Source organism: Mchenga conophoros, linkage group LG15 (assembly GCF_057382185.1).
Source record: "Mchenga conophoros isolate Kocher_MC1m ecotype Shallow Benthic linkage group LG15, M_conophoros_male_GT1.1, whole genome shotgun sequence".
Classification (NCBI taxonomy): Eukaryota; Metazoa; Chordata; class Actinopteri; order Cichliformes; family Cichlidae; genus Mchenga; species Mchenga conophoros.
The window spans coordinates 18873031-18896249 of record NC_140540.1 but is presented as its reverse complement, the minus strand read 5'-3'; the positions used below and the strand labels follow the sequence as shown (position 1 = coordinate 18896249).

At 41.0% G+C, this 23219-nt stretch overlaps 2 protein-coding genes and 3 non-coding genes across 5 annotated transcripts; 3 read left to right on the top strand and 2 right to left on the bottom strand.

Annotated features, from left to right (window-relative positions):
• Positions 1-51: 51 nt before the first annotated feature.
• On the top strand, positions 52-5931 carry ccdc25 (coiled-coil domain containing 25). Its single transcript, XM_085247570.1, has 9 exons — positions 52-233; positions 370-417; positions 581-620; positions 3137-3188; positions 3424-3499; positions 3625-3728; positions 3850-4052; positions 4474-4519; positions 4646-5931. The coding sequence occupies exons 1-9, from the start codon at positions 209-211 to the stop codon at positions 4673-4675; spliced, it is 624 nt and encodes a 207-aa protein (XP_085103696.1). The 5' UTR covers positions 52-208; the 3' UTR covers positions 4676-5931.
• Positions 5932-6094: 163 nt separating this feature from the next.
• Positions 6095-6167, bottom strand: trnaa-agc (transfer RNA alanine (anticodon AGC)). The gene has a single exon. It is a non-coding gene; the product is annotated as a tRNA-Ala (tRNA).
• Positions 6168-6677: 510 nt separating this feature from the next.
• Positions 6678-6750, top strand: trnaa-agc (transfer RNA alanine (anticodon AGC)). Its single transcript has one exon. It is a non-coding gene; the product is annotated as a tRNA-Ala (tRNA).
• Positions 6751-7442: 692 nt separating this feature from the next.
• On the top strand, positions 7443-7515 carry trnaa-agc (transfer RNA alanine (anticodon AGC)). The gene has a single exon. It is a non-coding gene; the product is annotated as a tRNA-Ala (tRNA).
• A 435-nt stretch (positions 7516-7950) lies between these two features.
• Positions 7951-16777, bottom strand: LOC146558197 (up-regulator of cell proliferation-like). The gene is made up of 2 exons (XM_085247901.1): positions 16708-16777; positions 7951-13385 (listed from the first exon to the last, which is right to left on the bottom strand). The coding sequence occupies exons 1-2, from the start codon at positions 16733-16735 to the stop codon at positions 8731-8733; spliced, it is 4683 nt and encodes a 1560-aa protein (XP_085104027.1). The 5' UTR covers positions 16736-16777; the 3' UTR covers positions 7951-8730.
• Positions 16778-23219: the final 6442 nt, after the last annotated feature.

Below are 23219 nucleotides of genomic sequence, written 5' to 3'. Positions count from 1 at the left end.
GTTTTGAAGGTAAATTTCGCTGTTTCCTTTGCGCTACACGCTACTTTCCCTCAGTTAGGTAACAGCTTCCCAGGTCATTTTGTACACGCGAACGGCAGCAGGTCTTACTGCAGATGAAATTTGTCTTTCTTCACAGTCAGCGGTTTAGAGCCCAAAGTTAAAACACACATTGTTCATCTTTTTAGTGGCGATTTTTAATCCACGTAAAATGGTGTTTTACTTCACAAGCGCCGGTAAGTTGAGCTGCCATTAGCTGTTAGCCTGGTTAGCTTCGCACTCCTTACAGCTGTTTAGTGTCTTTCACGAGTTTCGTGCCAGGTGATTTTGCAGTTTCACTCAGTAACGGCCCACTTCCTGTCTAATTTTTAGTGGTGGGCCCTTCCTTCACGATCTACATGGGAAAAGACAAATATGAAAGTAAGAGAGCTGTCCTTTGATCGCGCACTCACGCCCTTCTCTACCTTCCTCCGATGTGTGCTATATCTGTTCATTCCTGTGTTACTTTGTTGCTTAAACACCGGTAATAAATCTCTTATTGAATCTTATCACCTTTTAACTCGAGGCTGTTTCATGCCTACAGATGAGGATCTTATCAAGTATGGCTGGCCCGAAGATATCTGGTGAGATTCTTTATCTGAACTCTGAAATAACCTGAATTTTCTGCAGCTGGAATTTTTAAAGAAACTGAGATGAGCAATAAAAGTACGTGGTTCCTAGACTCATAGATAAATGTGTCTTAACACTAAGACACATTGATGATTATGGAATTAACTTTAAGCACCATTTGTAAGAATGTATTGAACGGTCGATGTAAACATTGAGTGAGTTTATAACAGTAGAAACATTAAAGTGCAGTCCGTTAATGTAGGCATGACAAATTCATGTTAGTTTACTTTTGTAATTTAGGGTTGAAATTAGAATAAAATGTTTTCCATGCCAAATATTCACATCCCAGAAAGTTGATTCTGGTCAGGTGGATGCAGCAATTTCAGTCAGTTTAGAGATGGTCCTTTTCACATAAATAGCAGATGAACAAGAACGAGATTTCCATACTGTTGACCCGTAGGATGCTGGTGAAAACAGTACTTCTGCCAAAAACAGAGAAAGAGAGGATGAAGGCCTGATTGGCGGTAGGGAGACAGAATGTAGGAGTTTAGAGAGTAGAGGCTTTAAATGGAGGGACTAGACCGCGAGTGCGAGAGCTTGATGGTTTGGACACGTACAGCAGGGGAAAGTGGAAATACTGAAATGCCAGAAGAGAGGAAGACCACACAGAAGGTTTATGGAGGCAGAGCATGTGATAGAGGCAGATGATCTGCTGTGATGACCCCTGAAGTGAGAGCCAAACGATGAAGGGTTGAATTAAATTTTTAAAAAAAATGCACCAAGAATTATTTGCAATTATTCAGCATTTAAACAAGTGCTTTGGATTTTCTGTATTACCAATTTCCAGTGTTGGGCAAGCTACGTTGAAAAAGTAATTAATTATAGTTACTAGTTACTTCTTCAAGTAACCGAGTTAGTAACTGAGTTACAATATTCTAAAAGTGATTAATTACTTGAAAAGTAACTTTTGCGTTACTTTAAAAAAACGTTTAACCCTCTGGGGTCCAGGGTATAATTGGCCATTTTTAACTACTTTTGATTTTCCCTCCACATTTTCCCTTTACAAACTATTTACTTTGCCTTGTTTGGTATCATTCTTTTCAGCACAATCTCACGTGTCTGAATTTACAGTCATGTTTTCATTTTGACATACTGTATTAACACAATTGATCTAAAATCAGACAAAAAGCATAAAATCAGAGTAGAAAAAGTTATATTTTTACTGTAACAACCACAAACATGTTTAATGAATCATATTTCTTAACTTTAAATGCAAATATAAATTGTCAATTTTAAAATCCTATGCACAAGTTTTGCAAACAACAAAGTTATTTGCATCCATTTACCTTTTACCCCTTTTTTAAATAACCATTTCAAACTATTTACAGAACAATCAGCTGTTCTTCAATAAGATGCCACACAACTGATTTGTGCCACTCCAAAAAAATAATTTCTGTCCACTATAAAGGAGAACATCACGGCCTGATACCTGCAGGTCTGACAGCAGCAAGTGTATCACTCCTGTTTTTTACATGGAGACAGCAATCGCCTCATTGTTCTGACACACAACACAAAACTATCCACAACACTACACATTAACTACACAAGACAACACATTAACTACACACTCTAAACACGCTAAACGTCACAAATCTCTCACATCTCAAAACTCTCTCTCTCTTTTTCTGCTCTCTCACTCTCTCTCGCCGTCACTCCTAAAACTTCCCCTGTTTTTTGTTGTGGTTTTTGTTACTCTCTGCTTATGCTGATGTCTGCATAAGCAGAGAGTGCTTGCTGCGCTGTCCTTAGACAGTAAACGTGACAAAACTATTCAGGAAAAAACACGCCTATATATTGTTTATCATGACTCTGGTTTTACGTGGCCTATCAACACAGTTTAAAAACTTATATATATCACCTTGTTGCTTCGTCATCTTGAAGTGGTCATGTGATTGGCTTACCACGACTATTTTATTCTTCCTCAGTCAAACAGCAGCACTCATGCGATTGTTTTTACCCCTTAGCTCCAGGTGTTGTGCTAGACAGTGATCGTGATTACCGTCCGCGGGAGCGCGCAGCTGCTTAAAGCTGTAGCGTCCAGATTACTTACAGCTACTTCCGTGCAACTGATATAAGATGCGGTAAGCTGAACACAGCTTCAACCGTCTGTTTGTTGAAAATAGTAACGGACCGCATTTTCTTCTTAGTAACTGTAACGGCGTTGTAACGATAGGAATAGTAATTAGTTAGATTACTCGTTACTGAAAAAGTAACGCCGTTATTCCCATCACTGCTAATGTCTCTCTCTTTAAAACCGATTCGTAGTTAAAAATAGATGACTTTCATTTTTTTTATTAATATTTTTATTTCCATTTAACTATAATTGTAGATTCTTTTTAGAATTATTTGTTCCTTGCCTTTGAAATTAATAAATTTTTTCTTCTGTGTATAATTTGTTACAGTTTTTCTTGTTAAAATTATACTTTATGGCATCCTGTCATTTAAACCTTCTCCTTTTCCCTACATCCAGGTTTCACGTGGACAAACTGTCCTCAGCTCATGTATATCTGAGAATGCCAAAGGTAAGCATAAGCTCGCCCAATGAGAATGACCCTGAAAAACAGACTTTTAAATAAGAGTTCACACTCCTGAGTTTTTTCTCGGAACTGGCAATTTATTAAGGATCTAATTCTCAGAATAACTGTCACTAAATATAACAGTCGGTTCTCTGTTTTTGGTTGTGTCAGCAACACTCCACATACAAATTCTATGGAAAATATTTGACAGTGATGTAACTATTATGTGATTCATTTCTAGGGTCAAACCATTGATGATATCCCACCAGAGGTGCTGATAGACTGCGCACAACTGGTGAAAAACAACAGCATCCAAGGTAAAGAGAAAATACTCAGGCTGGCCTGAGAGATCCTCTTGTACAAGTTTCTGTCTGCTGTTATTTTTACTGGGAGGAATTTTGTGTGCAGATGTGGTTAAACTTGACGTGTTACATGTTTTCAGGCTGTAAGATGAACAACATCAATGTGGTTTACACAGCGTGGGCCAACCTGAAGAAAACAGGAGACATGGATGTTGGACAGATCGGCTTTTATCGACAGAAAGAGGTCAGCAGACCTGGCTTCATGTACGCTGATGGATTATTATGCAGCAATCAGTGTAATACTCTAACATTACATAGTATTTAGGCAATTTTATGTGTTCGCTAAACTGGCTTTGTGTTCACAGGTAAAGATCGTGGCAGTGGAGAAGAAGATCAACGAGATAATAAACCGTCTGGAGAAAACAAAAGTGGAACGGTTCCCTGATCTGGCAGCAGAGAAGGAATCGAGAGATCGGGAGGAGAGGAACGAGAAGAAAGCTCAGCTGCAGGAGCAGAAGAGGAGAGAGAAGGAGGAGCAGAAAAGGAAAAAAGAGCAGGAGGAGCTCAGGTAGAACAGTGTTTTAGAAATGTTTAATTATGGCTGCATGAATATTGCGAAAACGATCGCATTGATAAGTACGATGACATTTCAGTCTGCAGTAGCACTTATATTTCACGGGAGCCTCACAGCAGTTGATATAAGACACACCACTTTAAATCTACTGATTGGTTTTTGTCAAACTAAATTTCAGCTCTATAAGTTGTGTCCATTTACACAATATTAGTATTTTCCCCTTAAGAGTCAAAACTATGCTAACCAAGCCATAGCAGGTGATTCCTAAAGCACACACTTATTTACGCTTAACCTTATCTGTAACAGCAAAAACCCGACCACATGTACATTTTAGATATAAATAGTTATAAAATAAAAATATCTCAAATAAAGTTTGGCCACTATGTGTGACACTCTTGCGTTTTGGTCACTGCAGGAACTACTCGTCACTGATGAGGACTGAAAACATGAAGACTAATGAGGTGAACACCAAGAAGGATTCTATTATTTGATGTCATATATATATTTGTTGTTTAAGGTGTTTTTTTTAGCGAAGCAGTAGATGATGAACAGTCTGTAACTTGTGCTTTACTGCCTGTACTCTGCAGGACGGCAATGATTCAGATGACTTCATGTGAGAGGAGAAAACGAGGCAGCATCAGACAGACAGCCTGCTGTCCGGCTGCTTTAGCTTCCTGTAACAGACACTGAAAAGATTAAAAACAACTCAGACAAACCTTTTTGGCTTTGGGACACTCGGAGCAGAAAGTGAGCCAGCGAGGGATGGAGGCGCCAGGACTCGTGGTTCAGAAACTGCTTTCAGACCGAACCGAGCTGATTGACCTCCTTATCGCAGAGAGGACACGGAGGACGAGGAAGCATGGGGCACCAGGATCAATGAGGGTCATTTTAAGGGGGGAGACATGCTCAGATAGCAGAACATTATCTGATGGAATTTTCACTGCCTGATGATGTTCATGCTCATGATGATAAAACTGTCTGTGTCTGCGTGGGTGCGTTTGTTTCATGTTGTTGCTCCCAGTCACAATATTTTTATTTCCCCGCATGACAGATTTTATTGAATGCAGATCAGTGTATGAATTAAAAATCACGTTTATTATGAAATCTTCTCCTCGTGTATTCAAAATAGGATCAGTCATTTCATTTAGTTTGAGCTCTGATGAAGATACGAAGAAAAAACAATATTAAATTTATACAGTCTTCATTTACAAAAGTATAACATATGTTTTCTTATTTGCCATCATGACTCCTGATGTTTACAGACCAGTGTAAATATCTTTTAAAGTTAAAATGGAGTTTTTGCACAACAATAGCCAGTAAATCATAACGACATGCTGCTTATTGTAATATAGAGTTATTACCTTCGGAGGCTATGAACCCACAGCCTTTAACACTCAGCCTTAATAAACACAAACACTGATCTCAGGCAAGCTGGATGTCTCATTAAAGGTCACATTTTACGCTACACTGGGAATCTTTTTAAGGTGCTTTTAAGTCATTACGCATTGTGATAAAGTACATAAAGAGGTGTGTTTATTGTGCAGACTTACAAATTTCTCTGTTGCTGTTACGGAGAGCTTATGGTCATTTGGAAGATGATCCTCTGTGAGCAACCCTCCCCCACCTTTACAACAGCTGTTTAGGACATATCATTATTTTTAATTTTACAACCTGGTTTATGAGCTTTATTGGGCATTAAAAGGGTTCCTTATCACGCCAAAACACTGCCCAAACTAAAAGGAAGTAATGTATTAAAAGTAATATAAGTAATAACTAACCTGTTCATATATCTGTATAGACCGGAACTGTGCTGTGGCAGCAAGAAGCTCATAACAACCTGGTAATTAATAAATAAGAAAAACACCTCTCTCTCCACTGTTTTGCGAAGTTGTTTTTGTTGTGTTGTGGATATTTCTCACGGGAAGTTACGAAGATTCTCTGCACAGAGGGTTTTTTCATACGACAGGATTGGATTTCTCGCCCTGCAGTGATCTGTTGTAGTGTTTGTCTGCTTTTAGTTCACGGTTAAATAAATTTGGAGGATGCGGGCATCGATCCCGCTACCTCTCGCATGCTAAGCGAGCGCTCTACCATTTGAGCTAATCCCCCACTGGCGTCTACAGTTGATCACAGGAATCCTAGGCTCGCTGACCGTGACCGTGGAGCGCTAGAAGCAGGAAAGGAAAGGAGGAACTATCCCAGTATAATTTCCAGAAGCAAAGCCCACGTGTGTCCGTTCACAACATGTGTGATCAGTAAAGGTCACTAAAGTAGACTTGTCTTAGAGTACTGCACCTCTAGTTATTAAGTTAAACATGTAAATGGTTTGATCCCAAACCTCTGCTGATAATGACCCATGCCTTTTTTCAGTAAATGGTAAAAGTTACTACACTCCTCCCTCTTCTCATTTGCTGTGGTTGATGCTGTGGGATATGATTTATTTTTGGTCCTGCGTCAATACACAGTCCGAAAATATCTGTTCGATTGACCAGATTAATTTTACTTTCATCTCTGAAATACGCTATATGTATTTGCTGGTGATTCGCTTCAAAGTCCAACCTTTCTTACACATTTTAAGACGCTCGCTGTCTGATGACGTCACTCGGCGGAGTCTCAAGTGGGGGATTAGCTCAAATGGTAGAGCGCTCGCTTAGCATGCGAGAGGTAGCGGGATCGATGCCCGCATCCTCCAAAAGAATTTATTTTAGGCACAGTGAAATACCCGGAAAGTTTAGTTTAACCGCCTGGGTTTGTTCAAAATCACTACCCTTTTATCTTGTTCGTGGCCAAAAATGTCCAGGTCTGTAATTTTTATTATTTTTATGAATTTTGCCATTTTTCTGCATAAAGCTTTTAACTAACTTCAGTTCTTTCCATAAATGTAAAATAGTTATTAATTTTTACATTTTTGACCAAAGCCAGTTTGATTGTCCACTGCACTAGATGGAAGACAACCTCAATTCTCACAATTATATATATTTGCAGTGCTACTGGAATTTCTTGTATTATTAATAGCACATTAATAGACATGTAATTTATTCACATTAACACTGATTATAATGCATAGTTATTTTTGTGAAGGGAGAGCAAAAACATAAAAACTCCCTCTCAGCTTGTTCGTGGCCAAAAATGACCCATGCTTTTTTCAGTAAATGGTAAAAGTTACTACCCTCCTCCCTCTTGTAATTTGCTGCGGTGTATGCTGTGGGATGTGATTTTTTTTTTTGGTGCTGCGTCTCCAAGAAGAGAATAAAAAGTCCGAAAATATCTGTTCAATAACCAAAATTAATTTTACTTTCATCTCTGAAATACTCTTTCTTACACATTACATATTTTAAGACTATTTATCAGTGTATGATGACGTCACTCGGGGTAGTCTCCTGTGGGGGATTAGCTCAAATGGTAGAGCGCTCGCTTAGCATGCGAGAGGTAGCGGGATCGATGCCCGCATCCTCCAAAGAATATTGTTTTAGGCATCGTCACAAAAACATATGTTTGCACAGTGAAATCCCTCTCATCACTTACTCGGACGGTTCAGTTTAACCCTGGGTTTGTTCAGAATCACGACCCTTTCAGCTTGTTCGTGGTCAAAATTGTCCACCAACATATTAGGTCTGTAATTTTTATTATTTTTTATATTTTTATTATTTTTAAACCCCTTGTTTACGTTTCCAAAATGCTATAAAATTAATATATCTTTAAAAAAATCCACTTTCATTGACTTGATTTTAATTCAAATTCAGAACTTTAACCCTTTAAATACAATTCACTTTCACAGTCCAACCTCTCTCACACATTTTAAAACTATTTATCGGTGTCTGGTGACGTCACTCACTGACTGATTCAAGCGGCTTGTAATATTATTGGCCACCAGATGCCACCAAAGACGATGGTGTTAAAAAGTAATGAACCTTTGAGTAATGAACCCTTTTCTATACAAGCTTCAGTGTTTCAGAAAACTTAATTTGGCCAACACTAGTAACCTCGTGCACATAAAACTTAGAGTGTATTCAAAGTAAATAAAGTTTATTTATTTATTATACAGACTTTAAAGATAAAAATTTTCTGTTGATGTAAAACTAATGCTAGAGCACTTGCTCCACATGCACAGGCAGTTAAAAAGAAAAAACGTTGGCAGACAGTAAATCTAGTTTAGGGTAAGTCTTTCTTTAAAAGTGACTATTTTACTATTTAAACTATTTAAAGCCCAGTAACAGAAAGGTCTGGGCTTTCCTTGACATCAAAGAAAAGCATCATGGGACATCATGGGAAAACAGAGGAAAAGAAAAACATAAATGATCATGTTGCAAAATAATGTTATTACATATTCTTTGTAGTGAATATAAAACATCTACAATAATGAATAAAAAACAGGAAAACTTCAGAAAATCGAAAAGTCTGAAAAGCAAATAAAATAAGATAAAAAGAAAAAGCTAACAATGTTCTCTAAAAAGAGGTAAAACTAACTATTTGTAGTTTATATCAAGGACACAATACAAAATAAAATATTAAAGCTTGACATCTTTCAGCCAAGTAAATCATTTACTATTTGTATTGATTCATTTTTATTTGGACTGATCTTTGTAATGATGATGTCCTGTATCTTAAGTGCGCATCAGTCCTTATTTTAACATTGTTTTCTTCAATGATATTTGTTAGGATTGTACGTGATTCATTTCATGTTGAATGCTTCTGTTAAGCCTTTCAGTGCTTGTTCCTTTGTGATGCTTCTCCAGGCCTGTGGAACATCAGCTGGCTTGGCGTCATATTTTTCAGCAAACTGTTCATTGTATTTCACTAAAACATACTTCCAATAGTCCGATGCTTCTACAGAAGGATCTGCTGGAATGTGCCACTCTGGATAATACGCTTTGTAGTCTTTGTAAGGATGCCATTCCTGCTTAGTTAGTGTGTTGCGAAATTTACGTCTACTGTACACATCAGTTGTACATAATGTTTCAACCAGCTTCTCTGTGTCAAGGTTTCTATATCTGCCAAGACCTTGTGGTCGATGCACAGCTGCATGATGCTCAGTGTGTTCTTTCCCTCCAGCCTCACAGGGCACTTTACAAAATGGACACTGTTGTCCACAACCAAACACCCGCTTGAAAAGCTCGTCATGTGGTCTGATTGGAAGCTTTTCCAAATCTGCAGCAATATCTTTGGATTTTGAGAATTCCTGCTGAAGTTCTGCTTTTAAGTCTTCTATTGAGGTCTTGAGACTTTTGATAAATGGATAACATGTGCTTTGGATTTGAAACAGGATGGCTTTTTCATCCTCCTCTGATAATAAGATGTCCTTAATTAGATATTTGTGCATGCTGTTGATGAACTCTGTGATGCTTTCCTTGTTATCTTCAAGGTGAGTGCCATCCTTTGCTTTTGATGCCTTATTTAACGCTTCTGTGATTTTTGTAAATATGACCTGCAGGATCTTGTTTTTCAGTTTGCATAAAGTTTCATCCTCTGACATTTTTTGCTTGACGTGCTCATAAATCCAGTTCTTAACATACATTTCATAGTTACTGATGTACCTCACAAAACTATTAAAGTCTTCTTTTTGAAGTAATTCTCTCTGAATGTTGTACTGGAAATAAGAGCGGGAACTGTACTCTGTTGAATGACAGCTGGTCACAATCTCATCTACAATATCTACTCCCAGTGATCTGTTGACATAGTCTTCCACTGCAGGTTTGATGCAAACTCTGGCAAAATCTTTTGCTTTTCGTTGGCAGTGATCTCTGTCTTTATACAAATCGAGAAAGTCTGACAAGTACTGATTCTTGAGCTTCTCCAGCTGATTTTGAGGATTGTTTTTGTACAAGAACTTTTTGTGCATTTCCAGGAACTGCTTTGTGGCAAAGCTACAAATGTGAAGTTTCAGGTCAATCTCAAACTGTATATTTGTTTTGTGGTATTTGCAACTGTGTTCAAGGAAACTATCGATTTTCTCCAGAAGATCCCTTGTGAAAGACTCATGGTAATCTCCATTTGTCTTTACTGTATCAAGTACAAACTGTGTGCAAGATTCAATTGCACTGTCTGCAGATCTCTGACAATCATGTTGGAACCAGTTTTTTACCATTTTGAACCAGGAATCTAAATGGACATTTTTAACTTTAAATGGCTGTTTTCCATATTCTTTTAAGCCGTCCTGTAAATCCTTGTTGACTTTCCGGTTTAAGAAATTTTTTTTCAGTTGCATCAGGACTGATCCTGCGATATCTCGGTGTTCCAGACCACACACATTTATTGTTGCGTCTGTCCACATCTTTTCAAACACATCTGTCAGCTGTTCATCTGACAGAGATGTATTTGTGTAGTTACCCAAGAGCTGCATGACCTGCTCTTCAATCAAATCTCTGTATTTTCTCTGTATATCTTGAGCCTTCTTTTTGCTGATCTTTAGCTGAAGGGCACAATCAAGTTTAATGGAGACAGACTGTTGAATTTCTTTGGCAAGGCCAATAATACTTTTAGAGAAATCGTTCTTGTATTTCTCTATCAAATTTACATCTCTGTCTTTCCTTTTATAATAGTGAATTAGTTTCTCCATCATTAGCTTTTGTTGGTGTGTTATTTTGTCAGACAGTTGAGATTTTTTGGAATGAACCACTTTTTCCCAAGTGTTAACTTCTGATTCATTGTCAGTATTTAAGATTTCTAACTCTGCTTCTGTCTGCCAGCAGAAAATGTGTTTTCTGAACTCCCACTCCCATTGACTAAACTCTTTGCAAAGGTTGTCATAAGCATGAGCCACAAGAGTGTTTCTGAAACTAAAGATAAAGTTTTCATATTTGACTGCTCTCCACAGACTTTTCATCCATTCGAGAAAATCTGGGATCTGTGTGGCTTTTCTATCTCTGTCATCTTTCATTATTTCCAAAAGAGTTTTCTTGAAATCTGCTACAGCTTCACTGTAACCTGTGTTCACTGGTGCCATTGGTGGGGTTCCATGCCAGAGTCCAGGGATGTTCCAGTGGTTTTTGTCAATTTTGTAGTCCAGCACATCAGTGAATGCATTAATAGAAGGTTGCTTTTCCATTTTAGCTGCAATTTTGGTCATTTCGTTTAGCTGGTCCAAGAGATGTTTCCTCTCTGTCATGCACTTGGAATGAGCTGAAACACCAGCAACATTTTGGTGTACAAAATGACAAACTGGCTTTTTACCAATTTGCCTCATCCTCAAAAATGCATGCACTGTGATTTGTAGGATATCTTTCATTTCAGTTGCATTCTCCATTGCAATGTTAATAATGGTTACATCACTTAGACCAATGACAAAGGTTGCCAGCTGGTTGTCGTGCTCATAACTGTCTTCTAGTTGTGCCATGTCAGGAGATTTTAGACCTTCTGTATCAATGAGAACTATGAAGTCATATTTCAAATCAGTTTTTAAATCTTCACCAACTTTGAGGAAGACCATATAAGCCCCTCTTGTGCATCGGCCACTGCTGACAGGAAACTGCACACCAAACATGGTGTTGAGGAGTGTTGATTTCCCTGTACTTTGAACACCCAACACAGACACTACCAACAGTCTGCTCTTCTCTCCAACTTTCTTATGAAGCTCCATCAGCACATCTGTCACCCATCTCTCTGGAATATTGGAAGCATCTCCATCCAAGAGTTCTAAAGGATATCCATCAAGCAGCATTTTAGCTACAACACTTGGCAGAGCAACTATTTCATCAACAGTTTTTTGTGAGTGCAAAGAAAACTCATAGATCAGCCCCATCTCTCTCATGTAATGCTCTATTCCTAAAGAGCTCTCCAGCAAAGCTTGATCCAGCTCTGCAATGAGTTCGGACTCTTTCTTCCTGCACTCTTCTTTAAATTTCTTTCTCAATGCGGAGAGTTTTTCCCGTGATTTTGTATCAAGCTTCAGTTTCATCCATTTTAGGAAATAGTTTTGTTCTTCCTTGTTGTTCGTAGATAGGTTAGCAATAAAAGTTCTCATTGCTTTGGACAATTTGTAGGTACTTTGCTCCTTCTTAATTTGCTTCACTTCTTGCTGGAGCTGACATTTGTACTCTTCCAGTCCTGAGTCACCAAAATCTTTTAATCTACACTGTTCCTTTTCCAACTGTGACAACCTCTTCCAGTTATCTCCCTGCAGAGGAAGTTGTTGCTTCTTGTAGTCGGATATATTGCGGACTCCAATGCCCCTCATAATCTCTTCAGCTGCCTTTTCTTGGTTTTCACTCCTGCATTCAGCCACAGACAAACCAAGTTCAACAGCTTTGTCAAACATGTTGATTATTTTCATTGTGGTTACATTTGAGGTCTTAATAGCTGCACAAATATTTTTTGAAAACTCGACAACGTTCATGTTTGAGCGTTTAATTTGGATGCTGGATTTTGGTAAATCTAATTTTTCTTGTGTCACCTTCACAGACAATATGTCTTCTTTTGCATTCCTGTCTTTGACATCAACTACCAAGAACAGTTTTGTTTTCACATTTGGTAGAGAAAGCAAAATCTTCTGCTCATGTTCTTCAACTTTGTCCAGGAACACAAAGACAGCAGTTGATACTTGGTAAAGAAAATTGAATTGTGTGAGCGACTCACAAATGTCTCCTCGCAAATTAGCGAAGGCGGCTGGCTCTGGAAAAATGTCAAGATTTTCTCTTCCACTGGGCAGGTACCAACAAACCTCAACCAGTCCATTGGCAATTTTCTTTTCAATTGCTCCTCCTTCCATTTCTCTGTGAATGAAGTAATTGTGATTCTGTTGACCTCGGCTGAGAATGATATTTAAAAGCTGTGACTTGGATAGGTTGCAGTTTTTCAGCCTCACAAATGAATAGAGTGGTATATCTGCTTGAACAATGTTGTCTTCAACAAAGTGTTTTGATTGAGATAACTCATGTGGAAGCCATTCTTTGACAATGTCTCTCAGAGCCCAAAGCATCAGGTTACACTGACTATTTTTACTATGAGGCATCAACAGTGGGACAGAAAACTGGCACATTGACATCTTGAGGGTCATTTGCTGTTGCAAGAAGCTGTCAGCACATTTGAAAAGTGCTACTATGATGTCAACTGGGTTAAACCTATCGTCAGTGTCATCTGTAGGGCAAAAGTCAAGGTCATATTGATCATTAAACAGATCCTCCTCATGGTTATTATTCGGTACCTGTGTACAGTCCCTGCACTCTGCATTGATTTGAAACAATCTTCCAAAGAAACACCATGGTATATCTTCCACTGTTTGAACAGTGTGATTATATGTGTTGCTTTTGTTGATTTCTAATAGAAGTTGCAGAGTCAGCTTGTTGGGATAAAATTTTTCCAGTCCAAGTTTGGTGATAAAGTTTAACAGGCCTAAAGAAGACAAACAGAGAAGTTGAAATTAAAGACAATAATTGTTAAAAGAACTTCTTTATAATCTGTTACTTAATTGTTGACTATGTTTGTTATTTAACTATAGATATAATTTAGGTGAATGAAATATTCCAAACATAAATAGAATATAAAGGAAAGATAGGATGCAACTGATGTACCATTTTCCTGTTTCATAAGATACTTATATAACTAAATCACCTATTATCAGGGCGACCGTGGCTCAGGGGGTTGGGAAGGTAACCGGAAGGTCGCCGGCTCTCTGTCCTGGTCGTTGTGTCCTTGGGCAAGACACTTTACCCTACTGCCTACTGGTGATGGCCAGAGGGGCCGATGGCGCGATATGGCAGCCTCGCTTCTGTCAGCCTACCCCAGGGCAGCTGTGGCTACAACCGTAGCTTGTCTCCACCAGTGTGTGAGAGTGAATGAATAGTGGCATTATAAAGCGCTTTGGGTGCCTTGAAAAGTGCTATATCAATCCATTATTATTATTTGTTTGTAAACACCTTGTAATGTGTTCTATTGCGTCAGAGTTTTTCTTTTTTTAAAAAAGGGTTTTAAATCAATAATAAGAGACAGTTCTAAGTCTGTGTGGCCTCTTGTGGCAAACACTGAAGAGCTGGAGAATGAGTGACAATTTTCTTTTTTAAATTGAAATACCCCCGTAGATATGAGAAAATACTAACAAGCATTTTGTATCTTGAATGTAACGAACATTATCATTAGCTTTAGCTGTTTGCGCAGAGACTAGAATTATGTAGAAACTATGTCGGTGAAATGTCTGTGAAGGTTCTCAGTCATCCGGGTCATCGTAGTCAAAGGAGCTTGAAAAGAAAAGCGTCTGGACTTCTTTAAGTTGCTTGAAGACGTTTCACCTCTCATCTGAGAAGCTTCTTCAGTTCTAAAGTCAAATGGTGGAGAGTCCCAGATTTAAACCTAGTGGGAGTTTCCCCCCACAGAGGGACAAAATGACCTCCATGGGCTCCCCCGTGTCACCTATTGTAGCCAACCTTTACATGGAGGAAGTGGAAAGGAAGGCTCTTGGCTCTTTCAAAGGAAGAGTACCCAGCCACAGATACAGATATGTGGACGACACCTGGGTCAAAATCAAGACACAAGAAGTGGAATCCTTCACTGCGCACATTAACGCTGTGGATAAAAACATCAAGTTCACCAGGGAAGACACAAAGGACAACTGTTTGCCTTTCCTGGACTGTGCCGTGCACATTGAAGAGAACGGCAAACTCAACATCGAAGTTTACCGGAAGCCCACACACACGGACCAGTACCTCCTCTTTGACTCCCATCACCCTTTGGAACACAAACTTGGAGTAATTAGGACCCTACACCACCGGGCAGAACATGTTCCCTCTAAGCCTGAAGGGAAAAAGAAGGAACACACACATGTAAAGGAAGCACTCAAAACGTGCGGCTATCCTAAATGGGCATTCTTAAAGTCAGCAAAGAGGCACAGAAAAGAAGACCAGACACCAGCGAGGGAGGATAAGAAGGGCAGACGCAACAACATTGTCATCCCCTATGTAGCCGGTGTATCAGAGAAACTCAGGAGAGTTTTCTCCAAGCATGACATCCCGGTGCATTTCAGACCCAGCAACACGCTCAGACAAAAACTGGTTCACCCGAAAGACAAAACTCCAAAACACAGACTTAACAATGTGGTCTATGCTGTACAGTGCAGCGAGGAATGCCCAGACCTCTACATTGGAGAGACCAAACAGCCACTTCACAAGCGCATGGCACAACATAGAAGAGCCACCTCCACAGGACAAGACTCAGCAGTCCATCTGCATCGAGGACAAAGGACACTCTTTCGAGGATGCCAATGTTCACATTTTGGACAGAGAGGACAGATGGTTTGAAAGAGGAGTGAAAGAAGCCATCTATGTCCACTGTGAGCGACCATCTTTGAACAGAGGCGGTGGTTTACGACACCAACTCTCTGCCATCTATAATCCAGTTTTGAGATCCCTCCCCAGACGCCTTAACGCCCACTCACATCCTGGGCCATCTGATCTCAGGAAATCGCATGATAAGGTGGGGCCAGGTTTCACAATGAGCTCACCCGTAACCCTGGCTGATTGGGACCCACACCCAGTTTCACACCTTGGCTCATGTGATTAGAGGATCATCAGGGGGTCCTTTTATTAGGTATACATATATATATATATATATATATATATATATATATATATATATATATATATATATATATATATTGTACTATTCTTAGTTAGAGTATTGTCTGTCTTGTTAATGTTGGTTTATGTTGGTTTACAATGGAGCACTGTAACAAAAAAATAATTTCCCCCAGGGATCAATAAAGTACTCTGATTCTGATTCTTTTGTCCCTCTGTGGGGGGAAACTCCCACTGGGTTTAAATCTGGGACTCCCCACCATTTGACCTTGGAACTGAAGAAGCTTCTCGGATGAGAGGTGAGACGTCTTCAAGCAATTTAAAGAAGTCCAGACGCTTTTCTTTGCAAGCTCCTTTGACTATATCGGTGAAACACTGTCAGAAATTATGAAATCTTTAGGACTAATAAATCGCCTCTGTCAGTGTGCCCCAGGCAGCTGTGGCTACAATATAGCTTGCCATCACCAGTGTGTGAATGTGTGCGTGAATGGGTGAATGACTGAATGTAGTGTGAAGCGCTTTGGGGTCCTTAGGGACTAAATAAAGCACTATATAAATGCAGGCCATTTACCATTTAATAATCAATAACTGGTGTTTGGTTACTGTTGCTTGTAGCACAACTTAAACTCAACTGGCTATTTTGTTAAAATTGCCCAGGTGACACAACTTTGGAAATAGTGATAATACTGCATGACAGTTGTGTCGAGTAGAAACTAATTCTGGGGCAGACTGTGGTGTGTAGCTCTTTTATATTAGACAACCACTGTTTTGTTGCCACCTTAGATGACCAAAATGACCAAAAACAATTACTAAATTTCTGAATTTACATTAATTAATTTATAGGATTTAATATTTTGTTTATTGTTGTTTTCCTTTTCCATTTAATCAACTTTTTTAGCAGGTCCCCTTTGACTTTAAAACATTAAACTGGCCCTGGAAGCTTTTCTTTTACCAAAAGTAAATTGATTGTTGATGATACTAAGAAAATTATTACATTTAATCCTTTGAACAGTTGAAATTATTCTCATGGTGGCAAACACTAACTACTATGATAAAACTTTAGATGAATAATAAATACATGCAAATACAAAATCTAATACCTTTTAAATCAGAAATGTTGACAATAACAGCATTAATGTGTATGGTACCTGGAGTCTTGTCTTCTGTGTCCATCATTCATGAATCTGGTTGTTCCTCTGTGCTCTTCTCTATAAACCTAAAGACAAAATAATATTTACTTAATATAGAGCTATGAAAAATAATACTTTGACATTAATGAGTCAAATAGACAAACAATGCATACTTCACTGAGTTAACCCATATGGAAAAGAAATAGAACAAACTTATAAAAGACTTGCATAAGATTTGGCCTACTTCATATAGTGAATCATATAAGGCTTATATGATTTACTCATGTAACAGGCCACTTTCTCATTACTTTCATATAATGTTTTAGTAAGTATCCAAAACATACAAGTTTCATTTATATGATTTTTCAAGGGATCTTATATCTGTTTTCACTCTTGTATGCTTTTCATACAAGTTTCACACAAGACAGAACTTTATAAGATTTTTATATATCTTTTCCATATGGGAATACAAAGAACCATGATTTTCCCTTCTGTATATTCTCTTTCATCCTGGTCATAGGGTATCTAGAGTTGTTAAGTCTTTTTGATGATGTTGATCAAGGACACATTTGTGCAAAAAGAAAATTGTTAGAAAATGAAGTTTAGACTTACCTCTCATAGGTTACATGAAACTGTGGTATCTTTTGTCACGGTGGATGATAAGCGTGAACCCAGGCGCCGAGCTCTTGAAGATAAAGAGTGTGTCTATTATAAGTGGTGTCCTCCTCCCAGTGCTCAAAAGGTGCGTGATAGTATTCTGTTCTCCTCCCAGACGCTTCTCCCGTGCTCGTAATCCCACTCCCGGAATTACCCCTCCATATCTGTTCCTTATAAGATAAGATAAGAGATAAGATAAAACTTCATTAATCCCTCGGGTGTGTTCCTCTGGGAAATTCGGTTTCCAAGTAGCACAGCACCGAAAGAATTTACAAATAATAATAAAAAGTGAGTGAGTACATTTCAACATTATACCAGTGGTCTGATTGATGCCACAATGGAGCAAATCGAGCAAAGACTGATAAGTTCGCTGCAATTTCCAGTGTGTGGGGATCATTGGTCACCAACTGCATCACGTGCTACAACCCTGGTCTACATATCACCGTTGATGAACAGCTTTTCCCATCAAAGACTCGGTGCTGTTTCCTGCAGTATATTGCAAGTAAACCTGACAAGTTTGGGATCAAGTTTTGGGTGGCTTGCGACCTAAAATCCAAGTACATTTGCAATGTCTTCCCATATCTTGGCAAGGACCCCAATCGTCCCACTGGGGAGAGACTTTCTGAAAATGTAGTAATGAGGCTGATGGAACCATTCCTAGACAAGGGCAGAAATGTTACCACGGACAATTTTTTCACATCGCTTTCACTTGCGCAAAAACTTCTTAGACTGAAAACCACCATCCTCGGCACAGTCAACAAGATTCGCAGGGAAATTCCTCAATCCACTAGTGGATTGGCTAGTCATTCATATGTAAATGTGGTGGAGCTTGCAAGAGAGTTGGCTCACTCTCATGTAGCTGAGAAGAAGGCAAGAAAAGAACAGTTGCTTCGGACACAACCCTCCACACCTAGTCCTGGAAAAAGAGCCATGTGTCAGGTCAAACACAAATGCAAGAACAATCATGCCACTGTGCGATGTGTTCACTGCTACAGATACACATGTGGTAAATGCAGACTACAGATACCATGGCAGTGCCAGGATTGTGAGTGATTACTGAAAATGTTGAAATGTACTCACTCACTTTTTATTATTATTTGTAAATATGTGTACAAATGGTTGGTTTTTTGTACTGTTTTTATCAATAAATCTCAGCAACAAAGGACCTACACCCATGTGTGTTGATTTCTCCCTAAGATGGCAAACTGAAACACTCCAAGTTGGTGACTTTTGGAGATTTATTTCCCTGGATGATTGAGAATGCATCAAGATGAAACACAAAAGGAAGTTCACAGCTTTTAGCAGCTCCCCCACCCCCTCATCCACACACCCCCACTCCCCTCCCTCCAGAATTCCCAGCTAACAACCTAATTTACATATGAATGACTAGCCAATTTAGCTTCCACTTGGCTACCAGCCATTTGGCTGGTGGTGGGTTTTAAAGGTAGAAAGGTAGAAGCCTGGGACTCCTAGTGTTAAGACAGCAAAGAAAGAGAAGAGTGGCAACGGACCGGTAACCCATAACAACGCATGTAAACGCATGGCAACGGACAGTTAACCCATAACAACGCATGTAAACGCATGGCAACGGACAGTTAACCCATAACAACGCATGTAAACGCATGGCAACGGACAGTTAACGCATGGCAACGGACAGTTAACCCATGGCAACGGACAGTTAACCCATAACAACGCATGTAAACGCATGGCAACGGACAGTTAACCCATAACAACACATGTAAACGCATGGCAACGGACAGTTAATCCATGGCAACGGACAGTTAACCCATGGCAACGGTCAGGTAACCCATGGCAACGGACCGGTTACCATGGCAACGGAGCGGTTACCATGGCAACGGAGCGGTTACCATGGCAACGGACCGGTAACCCATGGCAACGGACAGTTAACCCATAACAACGCATGTTAACGCATGGCAACGGACAGATAACCCATGGCAACGGACAGTTAACCCATAACAACGCATGTAAACGCATGGCAACGGACAGTTAACGCATGGCAACGGACAGTTAACCCATGGCAACGGTCATATAACCCATGGCAACGGACAGTTAACCCATAACAACGCATGTAAACGCATGGCAACAGACAGTTAACCCATAACAACACATGTAAACGCATGGCAATGGACAGTTAACGCATGGCAACGGACAGTTAACCCATGGCAACGGTCAGGTAACCCATGGCAACGGACCGGTTACCATGGCAACGGACCGGTTACCATGGCAACGGACCGGTTGCCATGGCAACGGACCGGTTACCATGGCAACGGACCGGTTACCATGGCAACGGACCGGTAACCCATGGCAACGGACAGTTAACCCATAACAACGCATGTAAACGCATGGCAACGGACAGTTAACCCATAACAACACATGTAAACGCATGGCAACGGACAGTTAACGCATGGCAACGGACCGGTAACCCATGGCAACGGACAGTTAACCCATAACAACGCATGTAAACGCATGGCAACGGACAGTTAACCCATAACAACACATGTAAACGCATGGCAACGGACAGTTAACGCATGGCAACGGACAGTTAACCCATGGCAACGGACAGTTAACCCATAACAACGCATGTAAACGCATGGCAACGGACAGTTAACGCATGGCAACGGACAGTTAACCCATGGCAACGGTCATATAACCCATGGCAACGGACAGTTAACCCATAACAACGCATGTAAACGCATGGCAACGGACAGTTAACCCATAACAACACATGTAAACGCATGGCAACGGACAGTTAACGCATGGCAACGGACAGTTAACCCATGGCAACGGTCAGGTAACCCATGGCAACGGACCGGTTACCATGGCAACGGACCGGTTGCCATGGCAACGGACCGGTAACCCATGGCAACGGACCGGTTACCATGGCAACGGACCGGTTACCATGGCAACGGACCGGTAACCCATGGCAACGGACAGTTAACCCATAACAACGCATGTAAACGCATGGCAACGGACAGTTAACCCATAACAACGCATGTAAACGCATGGCAACGGACAGTTAACCCATAACAACGCATGTAAACGCATGGCAACGGACAGTTAACGCATGGCAACGGACAGTTAACCCATGGCAACGGTCATATAACCCATGGCAACGGACAGTTAACCCATAACAACGCATGTAAACGCATGGCAACGGACAGTTAACCCATAACAACGCATGTAAACGCATGGCAACGGACAGTTAACCCATAACAACGCATGTAAACGCATGGCAACGGACAGTTAACGCATGGCAACGGACAGTTAACCCATGGCAACGGTCATATAACCCATGGCAACGGACAGTTAACCCATAACAACGCATGTAAACGCATGGCAACGGACAGTTAACCCATAACAACACATGTAAACGCATGGCAACGGACAGTTAACGCATGGCAACGGACAGTTAACCAATGGCAACGGTCAGGTAACCCATGGCAACGGACCCGTTACCATGGCAACGGACCGGTTACCATGGCAACGGACCGGTAACCCATGGCAACGGACCGGTTACCATGGCAACGGACCGGTAACCCATGGCAACGGACAGTTAACCCATAACAACGCATGTAAACGCATGGCAACGGACAGTTAACCCATAACAACGCATGTAAACGCATGGCAACGGACAGTTAACCCATAACAACGCATGTAAACGCATGGCAACGGACAGTTAACGCATGGCAACGGACAGTTAACCCATGGCAACGGTCATATAACCCATGGCAACGGACAGTTAACCCATAACAACGCATGTAAACGCATGGCAACGGACAGTTAACCCATAACAACACATGTAAACGCATGGCAACGGACAGTTAACGCATGGCAACGGACAGTTAACCAATGGCAACGGTCAGGTAACCCATGGCAACGGACCCGTTACCATGGCAACGGACCGGTTACCATGGCAACGGACCGGTAACCCATGGCAACGGACCGGTTACCATGGCAACGGACCGGTAACCCATGGCAACGGACAGTTAACCCATAACAACGCATGTAAACGCATGGCAACGGACAGTTAACCCATAACAACGCATGTAAACGCATGGCAACGGACAGTTAACCCATAACAACGCATGTAAACGCATGGCAACGGACAGTTAACGCATGGCAACGGACAGTTAACCCATGGCAACGGTCATATAACCCATGGCAACGGACAGTTAACCCATAACAACGCATGTAAACGCATGGCAACGGACAGTTAACCCATAACAACACATGTAAACGCATGGCAACGGACAGTTAACGCATGGCAACGGACAGTTAACCCATGGCAACGGTCATATAACCCATGGCAACGGACAGTTAACCCATAACAACGCATGTAAACGCATGGCAACGGACAGTTAACCCATGGCAACGGTCATATAACCCATGGCAACGGACAGTTAACCCATGGCAACGGACCGGTTACCATGGCAACGGACCGGTAACCCATGGCAACGGACAGTTAACCCATAACAACACATGTAAACGCATGGCAACGGACAGTTAACCCATAACAACGCATGTAAACGCATGGCAACGGACAGTTAACCCATAACAACGCATGTAAACGCATGGCAACGGACAGATAACCCATGGCAACGGACAGTTAACCCATAACAACGCATGTAAACGCATGGCAACGGACAGTTAACGCATGGCAACGGACAGTTAACCCATGGCAATGGACAGTTAACCCATAACAACACATGTAAACGCATGGCAACGGACAGTTAACCCATAACAACACATGTAAACGCATGGCAACGGACAGTTAACGCATGGCAACGGACAGTTAACCCATGGCAACGGTCATATAACCCATGGCAACGGACAGTTAACCCATAACAACGCATGTAAACGCATGGCAACGGACAGTTAACCCATAACAACGCATGTAAACGCATGGCAACGGACAGTTAACGCATGGCAACGGACAGTTAACCCATGGCAACGGTCATATAACCCATGGCAACGGACAGTTAACCCATAACAACGCATGTAAACGCATGGCAACGGACAGTTAACCCATAACAACGCATGTAAACGCATGGCAACGGACAGTTAACCCATAACAACGCATGTAAACGCATGGCAACGGACAGTTAACCCATGGCAACGGTCATATAACCCATGGCAACGGACAGTTAACCCATAACAACGCATGTAAACGCATGGCAACGGACAGTTAACCCATAACAACACATGTAAACGCATGGCAACGGACAGTTAACGCATGGCAACGGACAGTTAACCCATGGCAACGGTCATATAACCCATGGCAACGGACAGTTAACCCATAACAACGCATGTAAACGCATGGCAACGGACAGTTAACCCATGGCAACGGTCATATAACCCATGGCAACGGACAGTTAACCCATAACAACGCATGTAAACGCATGGCAACGGACAGTTAACCCATAACAACACATGTAAACGCATGGCAACGGACAGTTAACGCATGGCAACGGACAGTTAACCCATGGCAACGGACCGGTTACCATGGCAACGGACCGGTAACCCATGGCAACGGACCGGTTACCATGGCAACGGACCGGTAACCCATGGCAACGGACAGTTAACCCATAACAACGCATGTAAACGCATGGCAACGGACAGTTAACCCATAACAACGCATGTAAACGCATGGCAACGGACAGTTAACGCATGGCAACGGACAGTTAACCCATGGCAACGGACAGTTAACCCATAACAACGCATGTAAACGCATGGCAACGGACAGTTAACCCATAACAACACATGTAAACGCATGGCAACGGACAGTTAACGCATGGCAACGGACAGTTAACCCATGGCAACGGTCAGGTAACCCATGGCAACGGACCGGTTAC